This window comes from Aulostomus chinensis, chromosome 22, assembly GCF_037954235.1.
Source record: "Aulostomus chinensis isolate RoL2024-O1b breed Wild chromosome 22, RoL_Achi_v1.0, whole genome shotgun sequence".
In the NCBI taxonomy this organism is placed as follows: Eukaryota; Metazoa; Chordata; class Actinopteri; order Syngnathiformes; family Aulostomidae; genus Aulostomus; species Aulostomus chinensis.
In genome coordinates this window covers 16,051,555-16,072,760 of record NC_141341.1, presented here as the reverse complement: position 1 = coordinate 16,072,760, position 21,206 = coordinate 16,051,555, and the positions used below count along the sequence as shown (strand labels likewise).

Here is a 21,206-nt window from a genome sequence, read left to right as displayed (position 1 = left end):
GAAAGAGAGAGACGGAGAGAGAGAGCCAAAACAATCACAGGATCCTTGAGCTTGTGCAAAAGACAGCAGCCTTTAGAGACCTGCAACCCAGCTTTTGTACGGAATACGAAATGTTTCTTATTCAAAGTTCTGTTTTGCATGAGTGAAGCAAGGACTTTTAATTTGGCACCCTTTTTTTTTTTTTTTTTTTTTTGACAAGCCATGTGTCTCTGCACCCGCATCTGTCTCTTAAGTCCTCACTAACCGAACGTTTTGTGACAAGCAGAGAAAAGGGCCGCTTGCAAGGTCGGGCCCCGACTGTGACAAAGCAGTGACAGAACCAGTGACGGGTTGACTTATGAGTTTGTTTTAAATGAGGACATTTTTTTTAGACATTTATGAAGGGATATGAGGAGTCTCACAGGAATGCTTCTTCGGTTATTAAAAAAAAGGGAGGAGTATGTTCGCCTTCTGCATGCATAAGTAGGCAAGATCTTCTCTGAGACTTTAAATCTCTCCACTCTAGTCGTGACATCATATTAGCCTCGGCTTCCATACAGATGCTGAGTCTGAGGCGCGTTTGGTGTGTGGGGTGAGTGGGTGGGTGTCTGTTTGGATGGCGCATTATCCTCACTGTTGATCAGGAGACATTAAGTAGATTAGAGGTCTTTTTGTCAATCAGATTTGTCACCTTAATTACAGCATTCCAGACATATTTGGCTGGCTGGCTCACTTCCTCTCTGAGTGAACACTGCGATGACATCCGTCTCATCCATCTCACCTCAGCCTACAGCCGAACCTTGCACTTTTCAGGGAGAAAAAAAAATGGTGGATAGATACCGAGGCAGGGGAAGAGGTGAGGGTGGGGCAGCAGTCAGTCAAAGATAATGATTTCCACGGTCCTGCTTTTAACTAAAAGGGTCTGTGGACTCCATAAATAATGCAGAGAGCAATCGCTGATCCCGCTCTAATCACCACCAATTTGAGTCACAGCAACAGGATTACAACACTGCCATCTTTGGATGGCAGTGTTGCGATTGTTTATTTGTTTTTCAGTGATAAAGGACAAAAAAGGCCATTTTGACACACTACTTACAGGGCTGTTAAATGGCAGGAGGCCAAAAGGAGGAGAGGAGTAAAACAGAGATGAATCACCCCCCCAGCCCTTCCTCCCCTCTCACTCTTATTCCTAGTTTCCTTTCATCCTCTGGCTTCCTCTCTCTCTCTGCTCAGCAGACCACACAAAACATTTACCAGGAGGTCAGTCATTTTAGATGACTGCTGGATCACTTTTGGACCCACGTTGCCCAAGCACATTTATTCAAAGCTGAATTCCAAGCTTGGAAAAGTCTCACGCTGAAGCGGTTCCACTGCTTCAAATACGCTTTGTAGTGTTATTATGCAGAAAGTTGTAAATGATGCACCACGGGTCAGTACTCTACTGGAAGGAATACATTATAGTAGGTATTTGAGGGGTGATTTAGCTGTGCTGGGCAGCTTGGGAGCATGAAAATGAGCAAGCTTTTAGGCACATTTGCATACAATGGGTTCATTTTGGGTTTGACAAAGACACATTCACGGGGGCAAGAGACTGGCAAGGTAAACTGTGGCATAATGGCTATGTGGGCACTCCTAGACATTGTTTTAGAAGTCATTAGAGTTCTAGCATCATAGTTGTAGCTCGCATAATGCAGCAAGGTGTACTCAGTGTACTCTAACTTTGTTGAGGCAATCTTAAATTTTGGCCTGTGCCTTGTATGAGAAACAAGATGGATTTGTGTCAGTAGAAGTCGCAGCCTGACATTCAGTCATGATTTGTAATATATTCTGCACCATCCGGACCCCTCTAACTCTCACCCCCCATCCCCCCACCCTTGCTGTCCGTCGCTACTCACTCATCCTTCATTCTCCCGTTCCCTAACTCTCTCCATCTGGTGCTAAACTGACGCGTTGCCTCTTCTCCTGGGAGCTCTCCATCCATCACCATCACTGCACCACGGCGGCCAGCAGGAGACTGGCTCTAATGAAGCAAATGTTTATTTCCGGAGTCTGCCTCCTACTTCATTTGGTTTGGATGGATAGACGCTGGATGGTAGTAGATGAGGGGAGGGATGGACAGATGTAATATGTAAGATAAATCAGCCATAAGCAGTCATTCATCATGTGTAGGTTACGTGTCTTTACAATGTAAACGTGAACAGGACTGCAATTTAACCTTCAAATACTTCAATGTCATTTTTCATTTTTTCCCTCCAGTTGTGAACTGCACAGAGCCAGGCCATGTTGAGAACAGCGTCAGGCAGGTACTGCCCAGTGGGCCACATCGTTACAGCTTCCAGACCACCGTGTCGTACCGCTGTAACCCAGGCTACTACCTGCTGGGCACTAGCTCCATCTCCTGCCAGGGAGACGGAACCTGGGACCGCTCCCTGCCCAAGTGCCTTTGTGAGTACTTCAGGGGTCGATGTCACCATCTAACTGTGTATAGTCAGCGGGATACTCCGTTGTGTCATTTTAGTATGTAAAATGGAAACAAGTCACTGGCAGCAATGTGTTGAGGAACATTTCCCCTCTTTTACCATCCAGAATGACCAGGAAAAAGGAAGAGATTGGAGACTGGAGAAGCTTTGTATTTAAGGCATACTTTCATGTAAATGCATCAGTAATCCACAATCACTGATTTGAGCTAAAGCCAAGCAAAGTGAACAGGAGCTTGAGAGAGAACGTCCAAGACGGTTCAACTGAATGCATCACAGTCAAGCCGACCATGAATGAACGCCCAGTCAGAAGTGTACTTTCTTTCCTTTATTTTTGCTCAGCTGTTGTTAACTGTCAGTAGGCAATAGCTTGAAGCTAAATGTAAGTGGCTGCTGATTTCTGCATTCTGGAGTCTCATAGAAGCGTTACAGGAGAGAAAAAATGTTCAAGAAACCTCTTTGTGAGGATTTGAAAGATGGAAAACACTTGGGCGAAGTATCGTGGCAATGCTCTTGAGTATAAAGAGTTATAGGCTTTAGAACTGCAACTACCCATTATTGTTATGATTTACAGTGCATGAAATACCAACGCTTTAGACCATAAAGTGGCAGAAAACTGTACACCTCTCCATCTTATTCTGTAAAGCAGTTTGTCAAATTAATAGCCAGCTAATCATAAACAAATTTATACTTATTTATTTGGCGAATAAGACTCTTAAATTGGACTTTTAGCATCTCTCCTAACTTCTTGATGTGTTGAAGAGATATATGATAATGTGAAATGATGTGTGGGGTGTCAGGTATATTCATGATATCTTGGTCTCTTCCTCTCTCCTCTCTGCTGTTTGGACAGTGGTGCTGTGTGACCGCCCTAGCATGCCACCCTACGCCCAGATCTCAGGCGACCGTCGGACAGTCGGCTCAGTCATCCGCTACAGTTGCATCGGCCAGCGCACCATCATCGGCAACACGACGCGCATGTGCCAGCTGGATGGCCAGTGGAGCGGCTCACCACCACACTGCTCGGGTATATTTAGAAATAAACGACACCCAGATTGACTGAAGTGGATCATAATTCAGTTTAGTGACGTTCTCTTGGAGAAAGATATACAGCAGCATTCAGTCATGAATATTAGGAACTATGTGACGTTATAGGCCATTTTGTCATCATCTGCCCTCATTTTCCTATAATACTTGATTTATTCAGATGCAGTATCCTCACATCCACTCACAATGATGCCCTTGTAACACCAGGGCAATAAATAAAGATTTTGGGCAGGAGCTGTTAGCAGGTAATGACTGAAGTAGGTGGACCAAAGTTGGAGCAGCCTAGGCCTCAAGGGCAAAGACAATGTCCCCCATAAAACTGCTTTATCCGCTCGTATTGGACAGAGGAGCAAGGACCCCCCCCCCCCCCACACACACACACACACACACACACACACCCTGCTGGCTTATGAAGCTCTGTAAGGACATCAGCCTGTATACTCCCACTCCCCTTACAGCGATTCGCTTCAGCGTTCTCACCCATGTGAAACAGCAAATACAAATACACTGATGGAATTTGGTGACAGAGATGAATAAAGTATCCCAGTAACAGTAAAATAGCATGCTGGCAGTTTAAAGTAACAATTCACAGCAGTTACATTTTCCAGACTGCTATTGTTCTCTCAATGAGCAATAACCACAACTTTATACACAGATTTGCTCCATTTTCTTAGTGATGTGCACTGTTAAAGTTTCGCTGACCAGTAATCTGTAAAATGAAGACGCGAGAACAGCACACAGTGTTACTAAACAACTGTTTTATATGGAGGACGTGGTATTGCGATGCAAAATATATTTCAGGTCGGTAATCAGAAATGTTTGGTATTCTCAACAAATATATGGAATCCAGTTGAATATATTTAGTCATTCCCTTGTATGACTCCATGCTCAATTCACATGCTACGCTACTTTGGTCACATTTGGGTTTTCTTTTCCAGGTGAATCTGCAGGGCTGTGTGGTGATCCAGGTGTTCCTGTGCACGGTATCCGTCTGGGAGAAGAGTTTACAGTTGGCAGTGTTGTCCGATTCAGCTGTGAACCTGGCTACACACTGAAAGGTTCTCCAGAGAGAACATGCATGGCTAATGGGACCTGGCTGGGTACCCAACCTGAGTGTCATGGTAAGGGTTAAATACATGTATTTTTAGTGTGGGTCGCGGGGTTGCTGGAGCCTATCCCAGCTGACATTGGGGGAGAGGCGGGGTTCACCCTGGACCGGTCGCCAGTCCATCACAGGGCCATCAAGAGCAATTAAGGGTTCAGTATCTTGCTCAAGGACACTTCTACATGGTCACTGGGGGAAGTGAGGATCGAACCAGCGACCCTTCAGTTGCTAGATGGCCACTCTACCTCTGAGCCATCCGGCCAGATCAGCTGCTCCAGACCAGCCGTCTCAAACTTCCTCTTATAGCTCAGCAACCTCTCCTTAAACAACAATTCATTCATCTTCAAGAAATTATTCTTCCTCTTCTTCTTCCTTACGGCACCAAATGGTTTCCTTGGAGCTTTCGACCAAATCTTTATCGACAGTTGTCATCAGTCACAACAGTCCATGGGTGCACAAAGCCGTACAGTGTGAGCACTGTTTAGCATGAAGATAAGCCTGCACAGTGTAGGCAGATGAAACGTGAGGTTTGGCTTTCCATCACAAATGATCTGCTCGTGCATTGAGAAGTGGATTTAAAAAAACAATATCTGTAAAGTGGAAAAGGTTTCCAATTCAAGTGAACAATTATAAGAATATTGGGTTGAGAGCAGGGCAAGAACAGTAGTTAGCTTGGTGTAGCATCCACCCAACAAATAATGAGGTGAAGCTCTTGATTTAAATTTCAGATGTCACCAGACTCACCGCAGTTAGTGTCTGGAAAATACCAATCATAAAAGTCCTGAGCAACAAGGTCAGCAGTTTGGATATCAAGAGGAAGCTTGTAGTAAAACAGTTGCTCTTTCGTCAAAATTGGAGTTTGGTCAGGAATCCGATCAGCATGCCGTCCCTCACACACTGTGGAGATATTCTAGACACGTCCAGCTGGAGAGCCAGGAGCAGCCCCAGAAGACGATAGAGGGATTACATATCCCATCTGGCTTGGAAATGCCTTGGGATTCCTTATGAGAGGCTGGAGGACATCGCTGGGGAAAATGGTTGGACTTCTGCTTGAATTGATACACTGCAGCGTGAGAGAGAAAAATAAATAGGTGGGTGGGAAGAAAAAGTAGAAATGAATGAATAGGGATAGTGGGTTGTGCTTATTGAAATTAAAAATGATGATTAGTGAAGGACTGTAGATGTAGAGTCATTAGTTCTTAAGTAACTTGTATCAAGCTGTTTTGAAGCAGTTTGTTTAATTACTCCATTTTAATTACTCTATTTTAATTAGCTTTTAACACATTTTAATGTATATTTTCCTTGTTTTAACAGAAATTTGGTTTCTGTACTGAAGAGTTTCTCCTCTCCAGAGCCAGACAGATGTAGCTGAGGGTGGGAGGTGTAAGCATGCCTGTCAAAAGTCAACAAGTACACTGTCTTTGCCTGCATGAATACAACTTGGATTGTGCGCAACACTTACTTTGAAATATTAAAAATTAAAATTACGAGATCTTTCAATTGTAAAATCGTACACACAGCAGGAAGCACCTTCCTGACCAAACTGCTGGGCTGAGGGATTTGACACAGAACCTCAAAAGTAACACCGAAACTTCAGCCAGCAAAACATCAAACATCAGAGGAGTGGCCGCTACTACTGATCATGAGAATCCCTTTTTTCCTGATCATGGCTGTCTTTGTAAGAAAAGACGAGGATGACAAACTAAGATCCTGAACCTTATTCAATTAAGTACACTTGACGATGTATGCTAACATCTCCCAACCGGTGGCCATCCATTTTATACTAAGCTAAATAGCAGTCAGTTGGTCTGTGTAAGTCTCAGTTCCCTAAAACATGCACAAAGGAGAGAAAGGTATCTTTTTTAGCATCTGGTTCTGGGAAGGCTGACGAATGAATCAATCTTCCCAAAAAGTTAACATGTTCATTTAATATCTTGACATTTCCATATTTTGATCTCAAATGAATATCACTTGACATGGTGTTGTGTGACTCGCCCCTGGCTCAGCAGCTGAAACAGACACATTTCAAGTGTGCATCTGTTTGTGCTTGTGTGTGTGTATGTGTGTGTGTGTGTTAGATAAAAAAAACAAAACAAAACTGATTAAACATTAGAGAATTGGGCTTGTTACAGAGTGTTGTATCTATTAAGTAAACTAAACAAAGCTTTTAATTTTTGCTCTTGTGCTGCGTTTCATCCATTGTGCTGGCAAGAGAGCAGATACTCTGAATGAGAGCAGTGTGTGCAGTGTTTATCCATTAGGTCAGAAAGATATTACAGTTAACTAAAAGAACTCTTATGCACTTGATTTCTTCCATTCTGGAACATATTGTACATTTCTGAAGAATTTAAACAGAAGAGGATGTTGAGGACGATCTCAAGTGGTGAACTTAGATCAAGATATTGGAATTGAACCTGCTGTTCATCATTAGCAACCCGATCCTACTAGCAGTGTGGCTGTTAAGATGTTCAACGTTGTTCCCTGTCAGACAAACATACTTCCCTCTATTTTTGGGTTTCGTATCATCCGTAAGTGTTTCACCGATTGTTTCTGCATATGCAGTTGACCAGGTGTTCCAGGCCGTTTTACATGTTTCTTAGCAACACTTAAATGATGAAAGCAGTTAATTGGTTGCAGCGAGCATGTTCTACCACATCTAGTTCTATTTGTCTCTCAACACTTATTATTCTGCTTGACCACATGGCTGCTTTTTTGCCATCCCTGTCCTTGTATCGTATGTTATTTCCAGACACTTCATCGTGTCTCCAAGGCTGGTTTCCCTGCTGCTAACAACCCCCACCACACACGCACACACATACGCACACTCCCACCATCCCTCTTACACCACCACCTCTCTCCCTTGCTTCCCTCTTTGGTGTATGGTAGGTACACTAGCTGAGGTTGCCCACCTGTTCATTCTTGGCACAGACTTCAAGGGCCAGGCCACATCTGGTCATTATGGGAGGGCGATGCCCACGGGGCTCTGAGAGCCCGGGGCAAGACGTGATGAACAGAACCATCGCTGGCATCCAGAAGGAGACCGAGAGGTTTTCTAAGCAAAGGATATGCCCATTTATAGCAATGTTCTGCAGCATTTTCAGCTTACGTATATATTGTCATGTAGGAACAGAGAATGTTGCCTTAATTATTCTTCTATTAGCTCTGTACATCTGTTTCTGCACTATACTCCCACCTGCTATTAGCTACTAGAGCCAAGCTCAGAGTTGTTAGTGCAGTCATTCTGACAGAAGGATGTTTAAGGAGGACATAAAGAAGAGACTGAGACGGAGTAACATGAGACCTCCAGTCAACAGCAAGTGATTCAATCAGCACTAGCTGTTAGCCAGCTGCTTTCTATCAATCATAGTGACCAGATCAATCAGAAGTATTGAGAATGTCACAGAAGGACCAAAAGTTAGTTTAGGTGTCTCTGTCCCAGTCTTGTCGAAATCACTTGTTACAGTAGTGCAGTACTCTGCCAATTCCCAAATGAATGACATGAATGCAGCTGTGTTTGTTACTTGTTTTAGCAGAGGCAGCAACACAACATTGCTCTGCTTTGAGAAGAGTTTATGATGATGATGATGTCATGCAGAAGATAAGTGCTGAGGTAGTGTTGCGTGTGTTTGCAGTGAAATATGCCACCAAGGTGTTAGTCTCAGAAATGTCACCTAATCATCTCTGCTGCTCTCTATGTCTCTCTCTCTTGTTTCCAGTGATTTCCTGCGGAAACCCGGGAACGCCACGGAATGCTCAGATCCTGATCCATGACGGCCTAACTTTTTCCAGATCTATTACTTACGCATGCAGGGAGGGCTACTACTCAACCGGCTTGCTCACCCGTCACTGCACTGTAAACGGCACCTGGACCGGCAACATGCCCGAGTGCTCTGGTAATTAACATCTCTCACAGAGAATGAATCTATATGCAGTGCTTATCTTTTTGTGCTCAAATTAAATGGAAATTCATGCTCCAGTTGAGGATGAGTTCCCTTTTAATTGCTGCACACACTCATTTCTGAGTTGTCTACCTGCCGACCTTCCATCTCTCTGTGTACTGCAACAGTAGTTCTTTGTTGACGCCAGCTTTTGGACATTGTTTATGCAAGTTAAATAGAAATCATTCCCTGGGATATTCCACACTATAGAAGAAATTCAAGCAATCCCCTGTAGCAGGTATATATTTTCCTCGAGCCTCAGCTCAGTGGTAGCCACTCTGACAGCCTTTTATCATCATGTCTCAAAAAAGACACACAGTTGCAGGATAAAGCCCAAGCACCCCGGGAAAATAGAGGTCACTACGAGGACCATTTTCTTCTGAATGGTACAGATAAAAGCTATTCAGCACCTTTATGGATTTCAGAACTCAGTAATCCGTAGAACTGAAAGGATACATGTGGACACCGTTAGCAAAGCAACGGGGAGGTCGATACAGGTGCGTTTGGTTGAATACTGACAAGAAACTTCATTGAAATAAATTTGGAAAGACAGTTAATTTTAGAACCAACAGTATTATGTTGGCAAGCAGGGAGCGAGTCACCGGGCCTGTTTGGAAACATAAGTGCTCACTTTGTCAAGGGGAGCAGCTAAGAGACTTGTTTTCTCACCCTGCAGACATTTGATTGGATTTTAGTCATATTCAGTTAATATTGAATTTTTGTTGCATTGCATTTCTCTACCCTGGATCACGCATCCTAGACATTTACACCAGTAACTGAACCATGAAGGTGCTGAGTCACTCCATGGATTTCTCACTGTTGTGACATAGTCACGGTGCCCCCCCCCCCCCCCCCCCGATGTAAACGCATAATCAAGGAGAAGTGTGGTCCATTTTGGAGCCATAGGGAGTGCTCGAGGAATAAATCTTACCCCACTGCATCCAAAAACTGAGACAAAGGAAAGGAGATTTCTTTAAAGTATAAAGCTTGAAACAATATTGTTGCCAATTGTTATTGTAGATGTTGCCCGTTGAATATTAAGTAATATAAATCTATAGAGTTCAAATGCATAGTGCTCTCTGTGGATGCTAATTACCTGTGAAGATGCATTGACTATGTAGCCGTTTAGATTAAGTTTTTTTATGTGAAGTGAACAACTTGTGTTCCGGTACATGCAACATTCCTTCCTAAGTACCTGATATTGATTTCCTGCTTTAGTGAGTTCAGTAAATTGCAAATCTAGATTAGACATTCTTGTTTTTCTCAGCAAAACAAACTCTCTCTTCACCTTTGCCCCTGTGCTCTACTAATTTTTGTTTTTTCTGTTTTTCAATCGATTTTATTTTTATTGTTTCCTCGCTTATTCATGCAGTAATCAATTGTGGCGACCCTGGAGTGCCAGCCAATGGGGTGAGGTTGGGGAATGATTTCACCTACAATCGTACCGTCAGTTTCCAGTGTTCTCCTGGTTTCACCATGGACGCCGACCGGGCCTCTAGTCTGATCTGCACCAAGGACCGCACTTGGAATGGCACCAAACCGCTCTGTAAAGGTATCATACATTATGTCGTGTACAAGTGAAGAAGGTTACAGAGAAGGAGCAAGAACTAACTGTAAAGAACAAAGCTGTGAACTATCATTGGAACGAAATGCAAAATAGAATCAATCTTCCAATTTCTCTTGGTAGCCATCGTCTGTGGTCCACCACCAACCATTCCTAATGGACAGGTTGTTGGTACAGACTTTACCTGGGGTTCCAGCATCAGCTACTCATGTAACCAAGGTTATCAGCTCTCCTTGCCCACCGTATTAACATGCCAAGGCAATGGTAACTGGAGCGGGGAGAAACCACAGTGCTTCCGTAAGTGGCAGCATACTGGATTGCATAAACTTTATGAAATATTGCAATTAAACCCCACATGCTCAGTGAGTCACCTGACATTCTGCTGTTTCTCTGTGGTCAGCTGTGTTCTGTGGAGATCCAGGGATGCCTGCTCAGGGCAGGAGGGAGGATCGAGGCTTCACCTACCTCTCCTCCGTCTCCTTCTCCTGCTACTCCCCCCTCATCCTGGTCGGATCTATGAGGAGATACTGCCAGTACGATGGCACCTGGAGCGGCACGCAACCCTCTTGCATAGGTACATTTGTTCTTTCTGTACGTGGCATAGTTGATGTAATAATCAATTTCATAACTTAACCTGTTTAATTACTTTCATCTAACAATCTATTGAGTTTCCCTATAACTGAATTGAATCCTGCTCCCTTAAGCTCTGTCTTTTGGTCATGATTAATTTTTACAACCCAGAAAAATAACACACATTTGACCTCGCTAACAAGCGCTCTTGATTCTGTTTTTCAAATGTGATTGGTTTCATTAATTAACAACTCAGAACATTTATTTCTCCTATTTGAGTGACCCTCAGGTTTAGCCAAAGCATTACTCTGCACTGGCAAGGTGCAGACCTTTAATAGAGTTATTAAAGGTCTAAAATTACAAAAATGCACCAGAATCAAATGTAATTTTTTGTTGTTGTTCTGTGTGCCAGCCACAAACACAAATGAAAAAAGATTCCTCCCCTGCATTAAATAGCAATAAACATCCTGAAACAAGAAAGAGAGTAAAACCATTTGAGTTACAAGACGCACACGAGGATCAATGATCACAGGGAAACAAATTGTGGATCAAATAAAAAGCACGATTTCAGCCCTCAGGTTGGTGTTTGAAGTATAGTGCAATTATCCACACATTCCAAACTTTAACCGCAATAACATTCAGTGTAAACATCAATTCATTACAGCCAGAACTCATAGTTATTCCACTAGCTGGGCTTTATGTATCAACCACTTTGTTTAGCCACTGTGGAGAAGCTGGTGTGTGTACGGCTGGAGATTTTGTCATTTTTGGAAGATGATGTGCAGTTTGAGAGTCGGTTCGGATCTATTTTGGGATCTGTGTTCACTCCAGTGTGTGAAAGTGTGTCACTGTGTGCGTGATTGAATGTGAATAATGTTCATCGCGGTGGTTCCGTGGCGAGACATCCCTTTGTTACAGGTGACACGTGTATTTAACCGGACCTCGTTTGTTTGTATGTGTTTCAGATCCCACTCACACTACTTGTGGGGACCCTGGCACTCCTCTCTTTGGAAATCAGAACAATAGTCAAGGTTATCAGGTACGAGATAGTGAATTCGTCTGCTGGACAAAAAGTCATTTGGAGCCTTTCAGCTTTGAGTTAAATAAAATAGAACAGCAGGATCTGATCTATTGATCTATATATTTTTCTGTTTTACTCACTTAATCCCGGTCTTTGTTTCTGTACATTAATATGTTGCAACAGTACAGACACAGAAGGCAACACACCACTGAAATCAGACACTTTATGCATTATGATGGTGATATTAATTTCCCTCCATGCTAATTTAGTTATAACTTCCAGGGTTCATTCATGCCGTCAGAGTTATTATTCTATTCACATGAAAAAATAGAAATGATGATGAGTTTATGAAGTAAACGAAAAAATAAATGACAATCCCAAAACATTAAAGGTTTTCTTCAAAAGGCACAACACGTGATGACGTGTTGGATAGTAATTCACACACCTCAAGGGGCGACCAGGTCGTGCAGAGATCTATTGCGTTGCCTGGTTTAGCTCCGCACGTTGCCTACAGTTTGGTAGGTCATCTGTACAGACTCAAGTGGCTGGATCCGTGGGTGGGAAACTGGATGAGGGTCTGTTCCTGCTCAGCACTTCCTCTGTTCATTTCGGCTCCTTTTTTGAGGGGAATAGAATGATCCTTGCACATGCTACATGTTGCTGGTAAAATTCCTCGCCAGCAGGTGAAAAGGCGCAGCCAAAGACTCCACATGTGATGGAGGAAGCAGCCAGTATCCTGCAGAGCAATGACCAGGATAGTCTGGTACAATAAGGAAGAGAAACAGGCAGAAGTACATTAAATATATGTAATATACATATATTATAGAAAAGCAAACATCTGATTCATATGTACAGTAATAATGAAACTGTCCATATTATACTCAGTCTTCTATAGCGTATCCTCATGCCCTTAAATGGCTCTGTGTGTGTGTGTGTGTGTGTGTGTGTGTGTGTGTGTGTACTTTCAGATCAGCGGCACCGTGTTCTTCAGCTGTAGAAAGGGCTACTTGCTGCAGGGCTCCATTTCTCGCACTTGTCTGCCCAACCTCACTTGGAGTGGTTTTCAGCCTGAATGCATTGGTGAGTACACAGTCTGCTTATACTGCAAAAACATATTTCAGTTGAGTGAGGAACCTACTGTACCTCCCCAAGTGAAAATAAGCATTAGTGCAAATCTGAAACCTACATATACATACACCTCTCTCACCACACACCTTCACCGTGCCTCTGCTTTTTTACTCTCTCACCTCTTCTCAGATCCCTCCACATCCTGACATCTTTCTTTCTTCTTCATTGGTGCCTTTAATCCTTCTTGCCTCTGTTTCTCCAGCTCACCACTGCAGCCAGCCAGAGCTGCCAGCCCAGTCTGATGTGAGAGCCATTGAACTGCCATCCCTTGGCTACACGCTGATCTATACATGTCAGCCTGGTTTCTACTTGGCTGGGGGATCAGAGCACAGAACCTGCAGGTCTGATGGGAGCTGGACAGGGAAACCACCTCTCTGTGCAGGTATTAATAAAACTTGCATTAGGGATCATATAAATATAACAAAAACAAATATATGGATTATGTTCATTTGACATGCTGTAAATGATTGGAAAACACACACACACACACACATACATACACAATTGCATCCACAAAACCTCATAGGACTGCAAATGTGTCCTCCTGGCCACCCACGTCCCAATAAATGTACTGAACACTTAATTACATCAGTTACTTATGGAAACCAATGGGGTCCTGACGCAGGATTCAGCAGTGACTCATAGGTTGAGAAACCGGGGGATTCTCCTAATGTTGATGAATAGTACTGTTAGCACTTCCTTATTGTCAGACACATGCCAGAGTAGGAGGGTCCATCCATAACACACACACTTTCACTGCTTGGAAACACACACGCACAAGCTTTGAAACATTAACAAGAGTACAAAACCTGATTAGGCCGATGCATCCTATCGATTAGGTTAGCAGAAGTAGCTCTTATAAACGGCGATGCAGTGTTAACAAGGTCTCGTCGACAAATGGGCTGCCATTACGACACCGCAAAGCATTCACCCTAAATACATATAAGAAGGAGTAGAGTCATCGCAGCACAATTATCCCAGCTAGACTAATGCTAATGGTTTTAAGAGGTGTACCGGACGGGCGTGTCTTTGTGATGACTGCATGCTGAGCTGTTGCTGAACCATAGAGGGTGATGGGTATTTTTAAGGTGCCGCTATTAATAGTGAAGGCAAGAAGACAAAAAACGCACACAGGGTATTAAGAGCACCCGTGGGCGCAGTGATGGAAGGGCAGCTCAAAAGACTGGCAGCTAATGAAGGCTGGGAGAGTGTGTGTGTGTGTGTCTGCGTGTGTGCGGTCAGCCGAAGAAATGTTTGTGTTCATAAACTACCATCCGTACTGCTGTCTTTATTTGTACCGGCGTATAAAACCGTCATCGCTCTGTTTTTCTGTGTGGGTGTATTTTTACTACTATAGTGGAGTCTTGCAGCCCCGCGTGAGTAGTAAGACGTTATTAAAGTGCCCGGTGTCTCACCGAGGCATCCCAGCTCTTCTTTGACGCAAGTCCGGTCACAGGCAGCCTTTGCTCTGACCACCACAGGGGTTATTAGTCATGGAGGTAGTCAGGAAGTGCTGATGGAGACCTCCTCCCACTGCAATAATCTTTTATTTCTATTTCCTGATATACACTCACTATACTTGTGTTTTTATGTTCCCCAGCTGATAATCGCCCAAGTGGAAAGAGCCCAGTGGGAACAGTGCAGGAACCACCCTCCAAATTACCAGGTAAGACGGGCATTTCTTCCTTCTTAGTAAAACAACAGCCTTGAGTGGTTTTCACTTCAGTTGAATTCATGCAGTTTTAACACAACTACACTTGCATTCATGAGTTGTTGTTTATTTATTAGACTAAATCCGCACCCGCGTTTCAAAACTGATTAGCCTGTCTGATCACTCTGATTATTCCTTTATCTCACCTTAGAGTATCTTCTATAAAAAAGCCACTTCTCCCCCTCCACCCCTCTTTCAGTCCCTGGTGGTGTGTTTGCTAAGAACTCTCTCTGGAGGGGATCCTATGAGTACCTGGGAAAGAAGCAGCCAGCAATGCTCAGCATCACTGCCTTCGAACCCTTTAGCAACCGGGTTAATGGGACACTCATTGACCACAGCGGAGTGGAACTCAAACTGGCTGGTGAGTACTCAGATGTCATAACCTTCACAAACACTCGCTTACATTTATGCTGCTTGGATTCCAGTTTTCATGTTAACTCATCGTCATAAAAGAATACCCCCCCTTCCCCCTTTTTGTGTTGTACTTAAAACACAATAGTCCAGTCATTTCACGAGGGGACAAGGAGCAAGAAATCAGCGTGGTACCTGCTCGAAGTACTCCGCAAAAGCCATGACAGAAAAGCACCCTTTATACATCACTCCTTTGCTTTCAGTCAAACACACATATCACACACATTCTAATTTTTATTTTACATTATGCTGTGGAGTGTGGTCCATGTGTGGATTTTAGTTACTCTACACTACCATGGCAACAAGTCTGGCTCTTTGGCGTTGTGGTTAGTGAGCATGTATGGCACCTTGTGGGCATGAGTTTGGTGAGGGATAACCACGCTTCACGCAAACACAGGTGCTTAAGGGGTGTGTTTGCCTAATTTGATGGTCTGCATAGCAAAGCACTATACTCACTGTTTTAGAATTGTATTTGAGCTTCAAAGACGTCTGAGGTCAAACTTTCTCACACATAACAAAGCTTTAAGGTTTCATATAAAGGGTTTTGGTTTTTGTTTTTTTGCTAAATAGATTCAAAGCCAAGTCTTAAGACAGCTAAATGTCAGCTCTTTAGGTGTTCGACTAGTTAATTTGTTAGCTAAGGAGACAACCACATGCATTTCTGTAGTGATGGATGAGGTTGGATGTTGTGCAACTTGACACGTTCATTTTTGTGCTGCACACCTTCCATACCTCTGCACTGCCATCAGTAACACAATCCTTGAATCCAGCCCCTTTCATGCTCGTGTGCCGTGTCCTCGGACTTTGGCAGGTTTGCATGCATTACAATTTAAACAAGCTAATCGTGTTTCAAACCAAACTTAATTTTGTATCAAGGAAACATGTTGAGTCTGAAGGTACGGAAACCAGGTCAAGGTCTACTTGAGTCTTTGTTAGCGAATTTGTGTCTCGTGATGACACATGACTCTGATAACATGTCGCCACAACATAGTAGGGGAAGGTGATGTCACGATTTGATAATGAATCCGCTTTATCATTGTCATTTCACTTGAAACTGTCGACCCTGGTTCTTGTCTTATAGGTACATATAAGAGAGAGGAAGCGCAGCTGCTGCTACAGGTCCACCAGATCAGAGGCCCTGTGGAGATCTTCGTCAACAAGTTTAAAATAGACAACTGGGCTTTAGACGGACATGTAAGTGCAAGTCCAGGGTCAGGTTCAATGCTACCTTTCCTCTTTTTTTTTTAATATGCAAATTTGCAGACACACACACACTTAGGTTGTGAAATATGCACAAGCACACATGCACACAACCTCTGTCACTCTGGGGAGATGGAGGGCCCATGAAGAGTTTTCTCTTTAATTAAAATGTCAGTTAAATCATTGCCTGGTAATCAGGACTCCACAGACCTCCCTCCTCTCCTCTATCCCATATTACCCCCCAACCTCAGGCACAGCTAATGCTCACGCACTCCAGATATAATTAAAAAAGCAGGTCACAAGTGTGTGTGTGTGTGTGTGTGTGTGCGTGTGTGTGTGTATATACTGCTGTGTTTTTATTGAATGTGTATGAGTCACAAGGCAGGAGTGTAGTATTCCTCCTGTGTAACATGGGTTCAGTGAGGCTGAGTGTGTTTATGTTTGTGCTCTTGAGCAGAAAAACGTCATATTAAATGTCAGCTGTAAGAGTCTCCCCACACCCCCTCACCCCAGTTCCTCTGACATGATATTTCATTTTGCTGCGTGCTGACACTTTGATGACACGCTCCTTTGCAAAGCCGAGATGTGAAGCATAAAGTGTCTGTCTTCCATTCCTCTCTCTCCCTAGGTGTCCTACATCTCCTCTTCCAATTCCTTTGTGTACCAGGGATTTGTCAGAGGAAAAGGCTTTGGACAATTTGGTCTCCAGAGACTGGGTGAGTGAGTTGTCCATTTCTCATCGTAATACCTATATAATGCCGTCTCCAGGGGCGAAACGTGTGCCGCTGAGTTTTTTCTTTTTTTCCCCTCCAGATTTTAATCAGCGGAATCTCTTATCGTGCCTTCCAAATTAGCTGCAAATCATTTCACAGCATTTAGTTTGCAACAAATGTGGCTGTGAATCCTGCATAAAGACTCTGATCACGAGCGTGGTTGCTAGAACCACATACACAAGTCGACACACACAACAAACTTTCCGTGGCGAGTTTGTGGCTTGTTTGTCGTCGCCCGTCTTTCCCATATCAAGCACGGCCACATCCCAACACTGATACTGTAAACATCCATTCTCTGCTACACCTCAGCCTTTTGCAGCATCTTCAGCTCCGCTTTTAGGAGAAGAACATTTTTCCAACCCGCTGCCGTCAGTGTATTCTGCTTCATGTTTGTGACCTAGAAATCCCAGCTATGTGATCCTCCTGGATTGGTTTTTGCTGCAGCTGGTACACAACCAATCCTTACATCCTGACTTCATGGATGAGGATGGCTGCTGCAGTCGTGCTATTATGGGAGAGATTTATCCCCCCCCCGTTTCTTCTTGGTTCGGTCCCACGGTCACATGTCTTAGATGAAAAAATCACATCTGGCAGAGAAAAAGAGAATGTGTTGATTCTCATTTAATTTGTGCATTTCATGCTGCTCTAATATAAAAACAAAAAAATGACTGAATTCTGGGAAAACAATTAATTCAAAAAAGGTCCTTCCAGTTCACAACACTGGTTTACTGCTGCCACCCACTGTTACAATCCAGTTAAAAAGCACATGGTGTATAATATAGAACGCATTGCTTCATCCATGTAAAACAAATCAGCCAGAACTCCATGATGTTCTGAGATTTGAAGAGGGGTTCATCACAGTTAACTCAGGTTTTTCTGTGAAACCCCCAGAACTTGACTTCTGAAATCTGGACCGTACAGATTTAACCCATTCTACGCTAATCTGTCCGTCAGTGGCGCTCCTCACCGAGATGCAGTCCAACAACAATATCCACACATTTGAAGTAACTGAAACCCTCCACGCTCCCACTTCCCTCACATTGATCTCATTTTGATAACGACCTCTAATCTCTTTCAACAGTAGCGTAACGTAGACGACCACAGCTTTTGGTGTTTTGTCTGCTGATGATGTTGATGGTGCCTTGGAACTCGGCAGTTTTGGTAACAACAAAGCCAAGGTTGCTGCTGCCTCCATTTTGGCTATAAGACAGACTCAAGGAAAGTAGGTCAGATATGAGCAGGAATTCTGAACAGAGGAGTGCCGAAGGGATAACATGTTTTTGTAGGCCAACCTGGAAGTTGTAGGGACCAAAGCCAATGGGATTTTTTTCACATTTTGGATACTTGCAGGAAATAAGCTCTGTGCTAAACTAGAGTTTGGTGCTTGCTTGTTTTGTCTCAGACGATAATCTCTACAATTGACCACCACTTTTACGACTTTTTGAAGTGTGAATGCAATCGTAAGAAGTACAGCCCTCATATGCTAATGAACTACAACACCGATGGAAACTCAGCTCACAAAGCTCCTTTTGTTTGGTGTGATGACGTTTAATGTCCACAACAACCCCTGTAGCGAGGAGCAGCTTCCTAACAATTTCATGGCATTTAACTGAAAACCCATTGACCTTGAGACACAGGAACTGGATGGTCGCCTATGCTACTGGGACTTATGTCTTGGTTTAAGGACTCATCAAGGACCCAACGCTACTCAAAATGTTTTGCGATTCCGAAATTCACGCGCTGATAGCAGCCAAGCTACTGTAGAAAATGTGCTAGCCTCTCAGAACTCAGGTACTGTTAGCTGTGTATTTGCAGCTACTTTTGTTAGCTCACTCGCTTGCAAATATAACAAGGTTGCTGGAAGGTTCTGATGTACCAAACTGACAGTGAGGGCCGTACAAAGTCAAGTACAAATTCTCTGAGACATTTTGCCTCCGGTGTGGGCAGGATTTAATGGAGCTCTGTCTCCGTCGCCTCATTCATTTACACTGCTGACGGAGGCTGCCACGCTACTCATTAGGAGCATTTAGGGGTTCAGTACCTTGCTCAAGTGCACATCGATGGTCACAGTGGGAGGTGGGGGGTGGAACCATTAAGCCCGAGCCCTGCTGCGCAGCTCTGCAACGTTCGTGTAGACAAGGTGCACATGTCCACAGTGAAAATTGTGTGAACACAGTGAAAGTGGAAGTGAAAATCTGCCATAATGAGAGAGGTGCCTGGCTGAACAGCAGGTGTGGATCACCCCCCACCACCAGCAGCACCACCCCCCCCCCCCCCAACTGCACCGCAGCACACTGATTAAGCAAACAGCTCTTTATTAATACAGAGGACTGGGGCTACTGCCAGGGCCTTCATGTTTGTGTTAAACTGAGTATGAGAAAATGGATTTGTGATTCCGTGGGGTGGCGTGGGGTGTCTTGGAAGTAATCCGACTCAATTTGCTGATGTTTTGGCATTTTGTTTAAACTCAGTGGTGGGGTAACTGCAGGTGTGGTTTGACTGGACGAGTGTGTTTGTGCATCTGCTTGTGTAGCGAGCGTTTGATTGGCAAACACCACAGAGCACATTAATTGAATTCCTACTTGTTTGTCACTTGTCCTTCAGTGGAGTTTTTTTGGCATTCACTAGCAAGCAGGTGGGCTCCAATATCTGCGTTTTGTTTTGTTTTGTTTTTTACACTGCAAACACACACACACACACACACCTATGAATTAGAGAATGAATCAGAAATGACGTAATAGCTGTTGGCCATTGATGTCAGTAATTGAGAGTAATTGTGAGGATAATGGAATTTGACTCTCCCAGGGAGAGAAATTATAAAAACCCGTTGATATCAACTTTGAAAAGTCACTTGTCTGTTCGGCCTATTATGGAGAACTGAGGCGTTCCTGGCAGCCTTCTTAGTCTATTACAATCCTTTTGATTCCGCTGGTTTTTGTTGTTGTTGTTTTGTTGTTGTTGTTTACTTCCCTCAAAGTTTTGTCCAGAGTTCTTGGCAGAGGGTTGGGAGGATAATTTCCCACTTTTGTTTATTGAAAGTTTTTCTCTTTTCGTGTAATTAGATTATAATGGCTGCCGCTGAATTCCCATCCTACTGTAGTGAAATGAAAGACACAATGTTATCTCTGTCTTGCAGAGAGTTTAGATCCCAGCAGAGACAACCCGGGCTACAACTTTGCCTCCAACAGCAGTTCAGTGGCAGCAGCCATTCTAGTGCCTTTTATAGCCATGATCATCGCAGGCTTTGCTCTGTACCTCTACAAACACAGGTAAGGTCCACACCTGGCATTTACGGATTTGCATGTCCGCTTCATCTGCAGGCATTATGACCTTCTTAAGCCCCGGTAGCTGTAGATATGCAGTAAGTATCGCAGTGTATAGTTTGTGTATTGCGGGTCCAACTGGAGGTGCTGCATTAATGCGTGCTCCACTGCATTGTTCAATAAAAGCTATTAAAACATGATTGGATGGTTCAGGTTGCCGACTGGCTGAATAATCAATGTAACCAAGAAATTCAAAAAAATCTGCAGTCAGCTCCGGGCTCATTTGATGAATGTTTTTATTTGTTTACATTCATGTTAAAAAACATCAAGTAACACTTTGCAGTAGGGGTACGGCAGTATTATAGTTAACAGTTGGGAATGTTTATTTAACCATTAATTAATGGTCGTCTATAAGACATTAAATAATGGCATTCATGGAAAACGGGGAAGGTTGGGGTGGCTTCAGAGGGTTAGGGTGGAGTGGTACATGTATGTGTTCCCCACCTGCCACAACGACAGTAATGAAAGGTTAATTATGCTTCATCATTCAGCACCCTTGTAGTTAACTAGCCCTTAATTAAGGTGCTATTATTGTAAAGCGCCTCAAAAAAACACCCTGTTGAAACGCTGCATCACTAAGCTGTGTGACGACTGCTTTCTCCGCCCTGTATTAGCTGAACTGGGTTAATCTGAACTTAATGTCGATATGTCACCTTTCAGAAGAAGACCCAAAGTCCCCTTCAACGGCTACGTGGGCCACGAGAACACTAACGGACGAGCCACGTTTGAGAACCCCATGTATGATCGCAACATCCAGCCCACTGACATCATGGCCAACGAGACAGAGTTCACAGTCAGCACAGTGTGCACAGCTGTATAACAACTGCTTCCTCCAGAGGTAACAGCACCACACAGACATCTGAATACACATCTCTACTCACAATGCGCGCGCGCACACACACACACACACAGAAACGCGAGGTGTGCAAAAATTCAGAATCAGATTTCAAGCTAAATGT

General features: G+C 43.7%; 1 protein-coding gene across 1 annotated transcript in view; it reads left to right on the top strand.

Moving 5' to 3' along the window:
- csmd2 (CUB and Sushi multiple domains 2) overlaps positions 1-21,206 on the top strand; it is a 280,010-nt gene that overhangs the window by 253,631 nt on the left and 5,173 nt on the right. The window contains 16 exon segments of the mRNA XM_086193866.1: positions 2,236-2,424; positions 3,310-3,483; positions 4,442-4,624; positions 8,325-8,501; positions 9,919-10,098; positions 10,234-10,407; positions 10,511-10,684; positions 11,646-11,719; positions 12,670-12,781; positions 13,032-13,211; positions 14,430-14,495; positions 14,740-14,901; positions 16,033-16,145; positions 16,780-16,867; positions 20,061-20,193; positions 20,908-21,085. Coding sequence (XP_086049992.1) covers positions 2,236-2,424; positions 3,310-3,483; positions 4,442-4,624; positions 8,325-8,501; positions 9,919-10,098; positions 10,234-10,407; positions 10,511-10,684; positions 11,646-11,719; positions 12,670-12,781; positions 13,032-13,211; positions 14,430-14,495; positions 14,740-14,901; positions 16,033-16,145; positions 16,780-16,867; positions 20,061-20,193; positions 20,908-21,067 — 2,339 coding nt within the window. The 3' untranslated portion in view covers positions 21,068-21,085.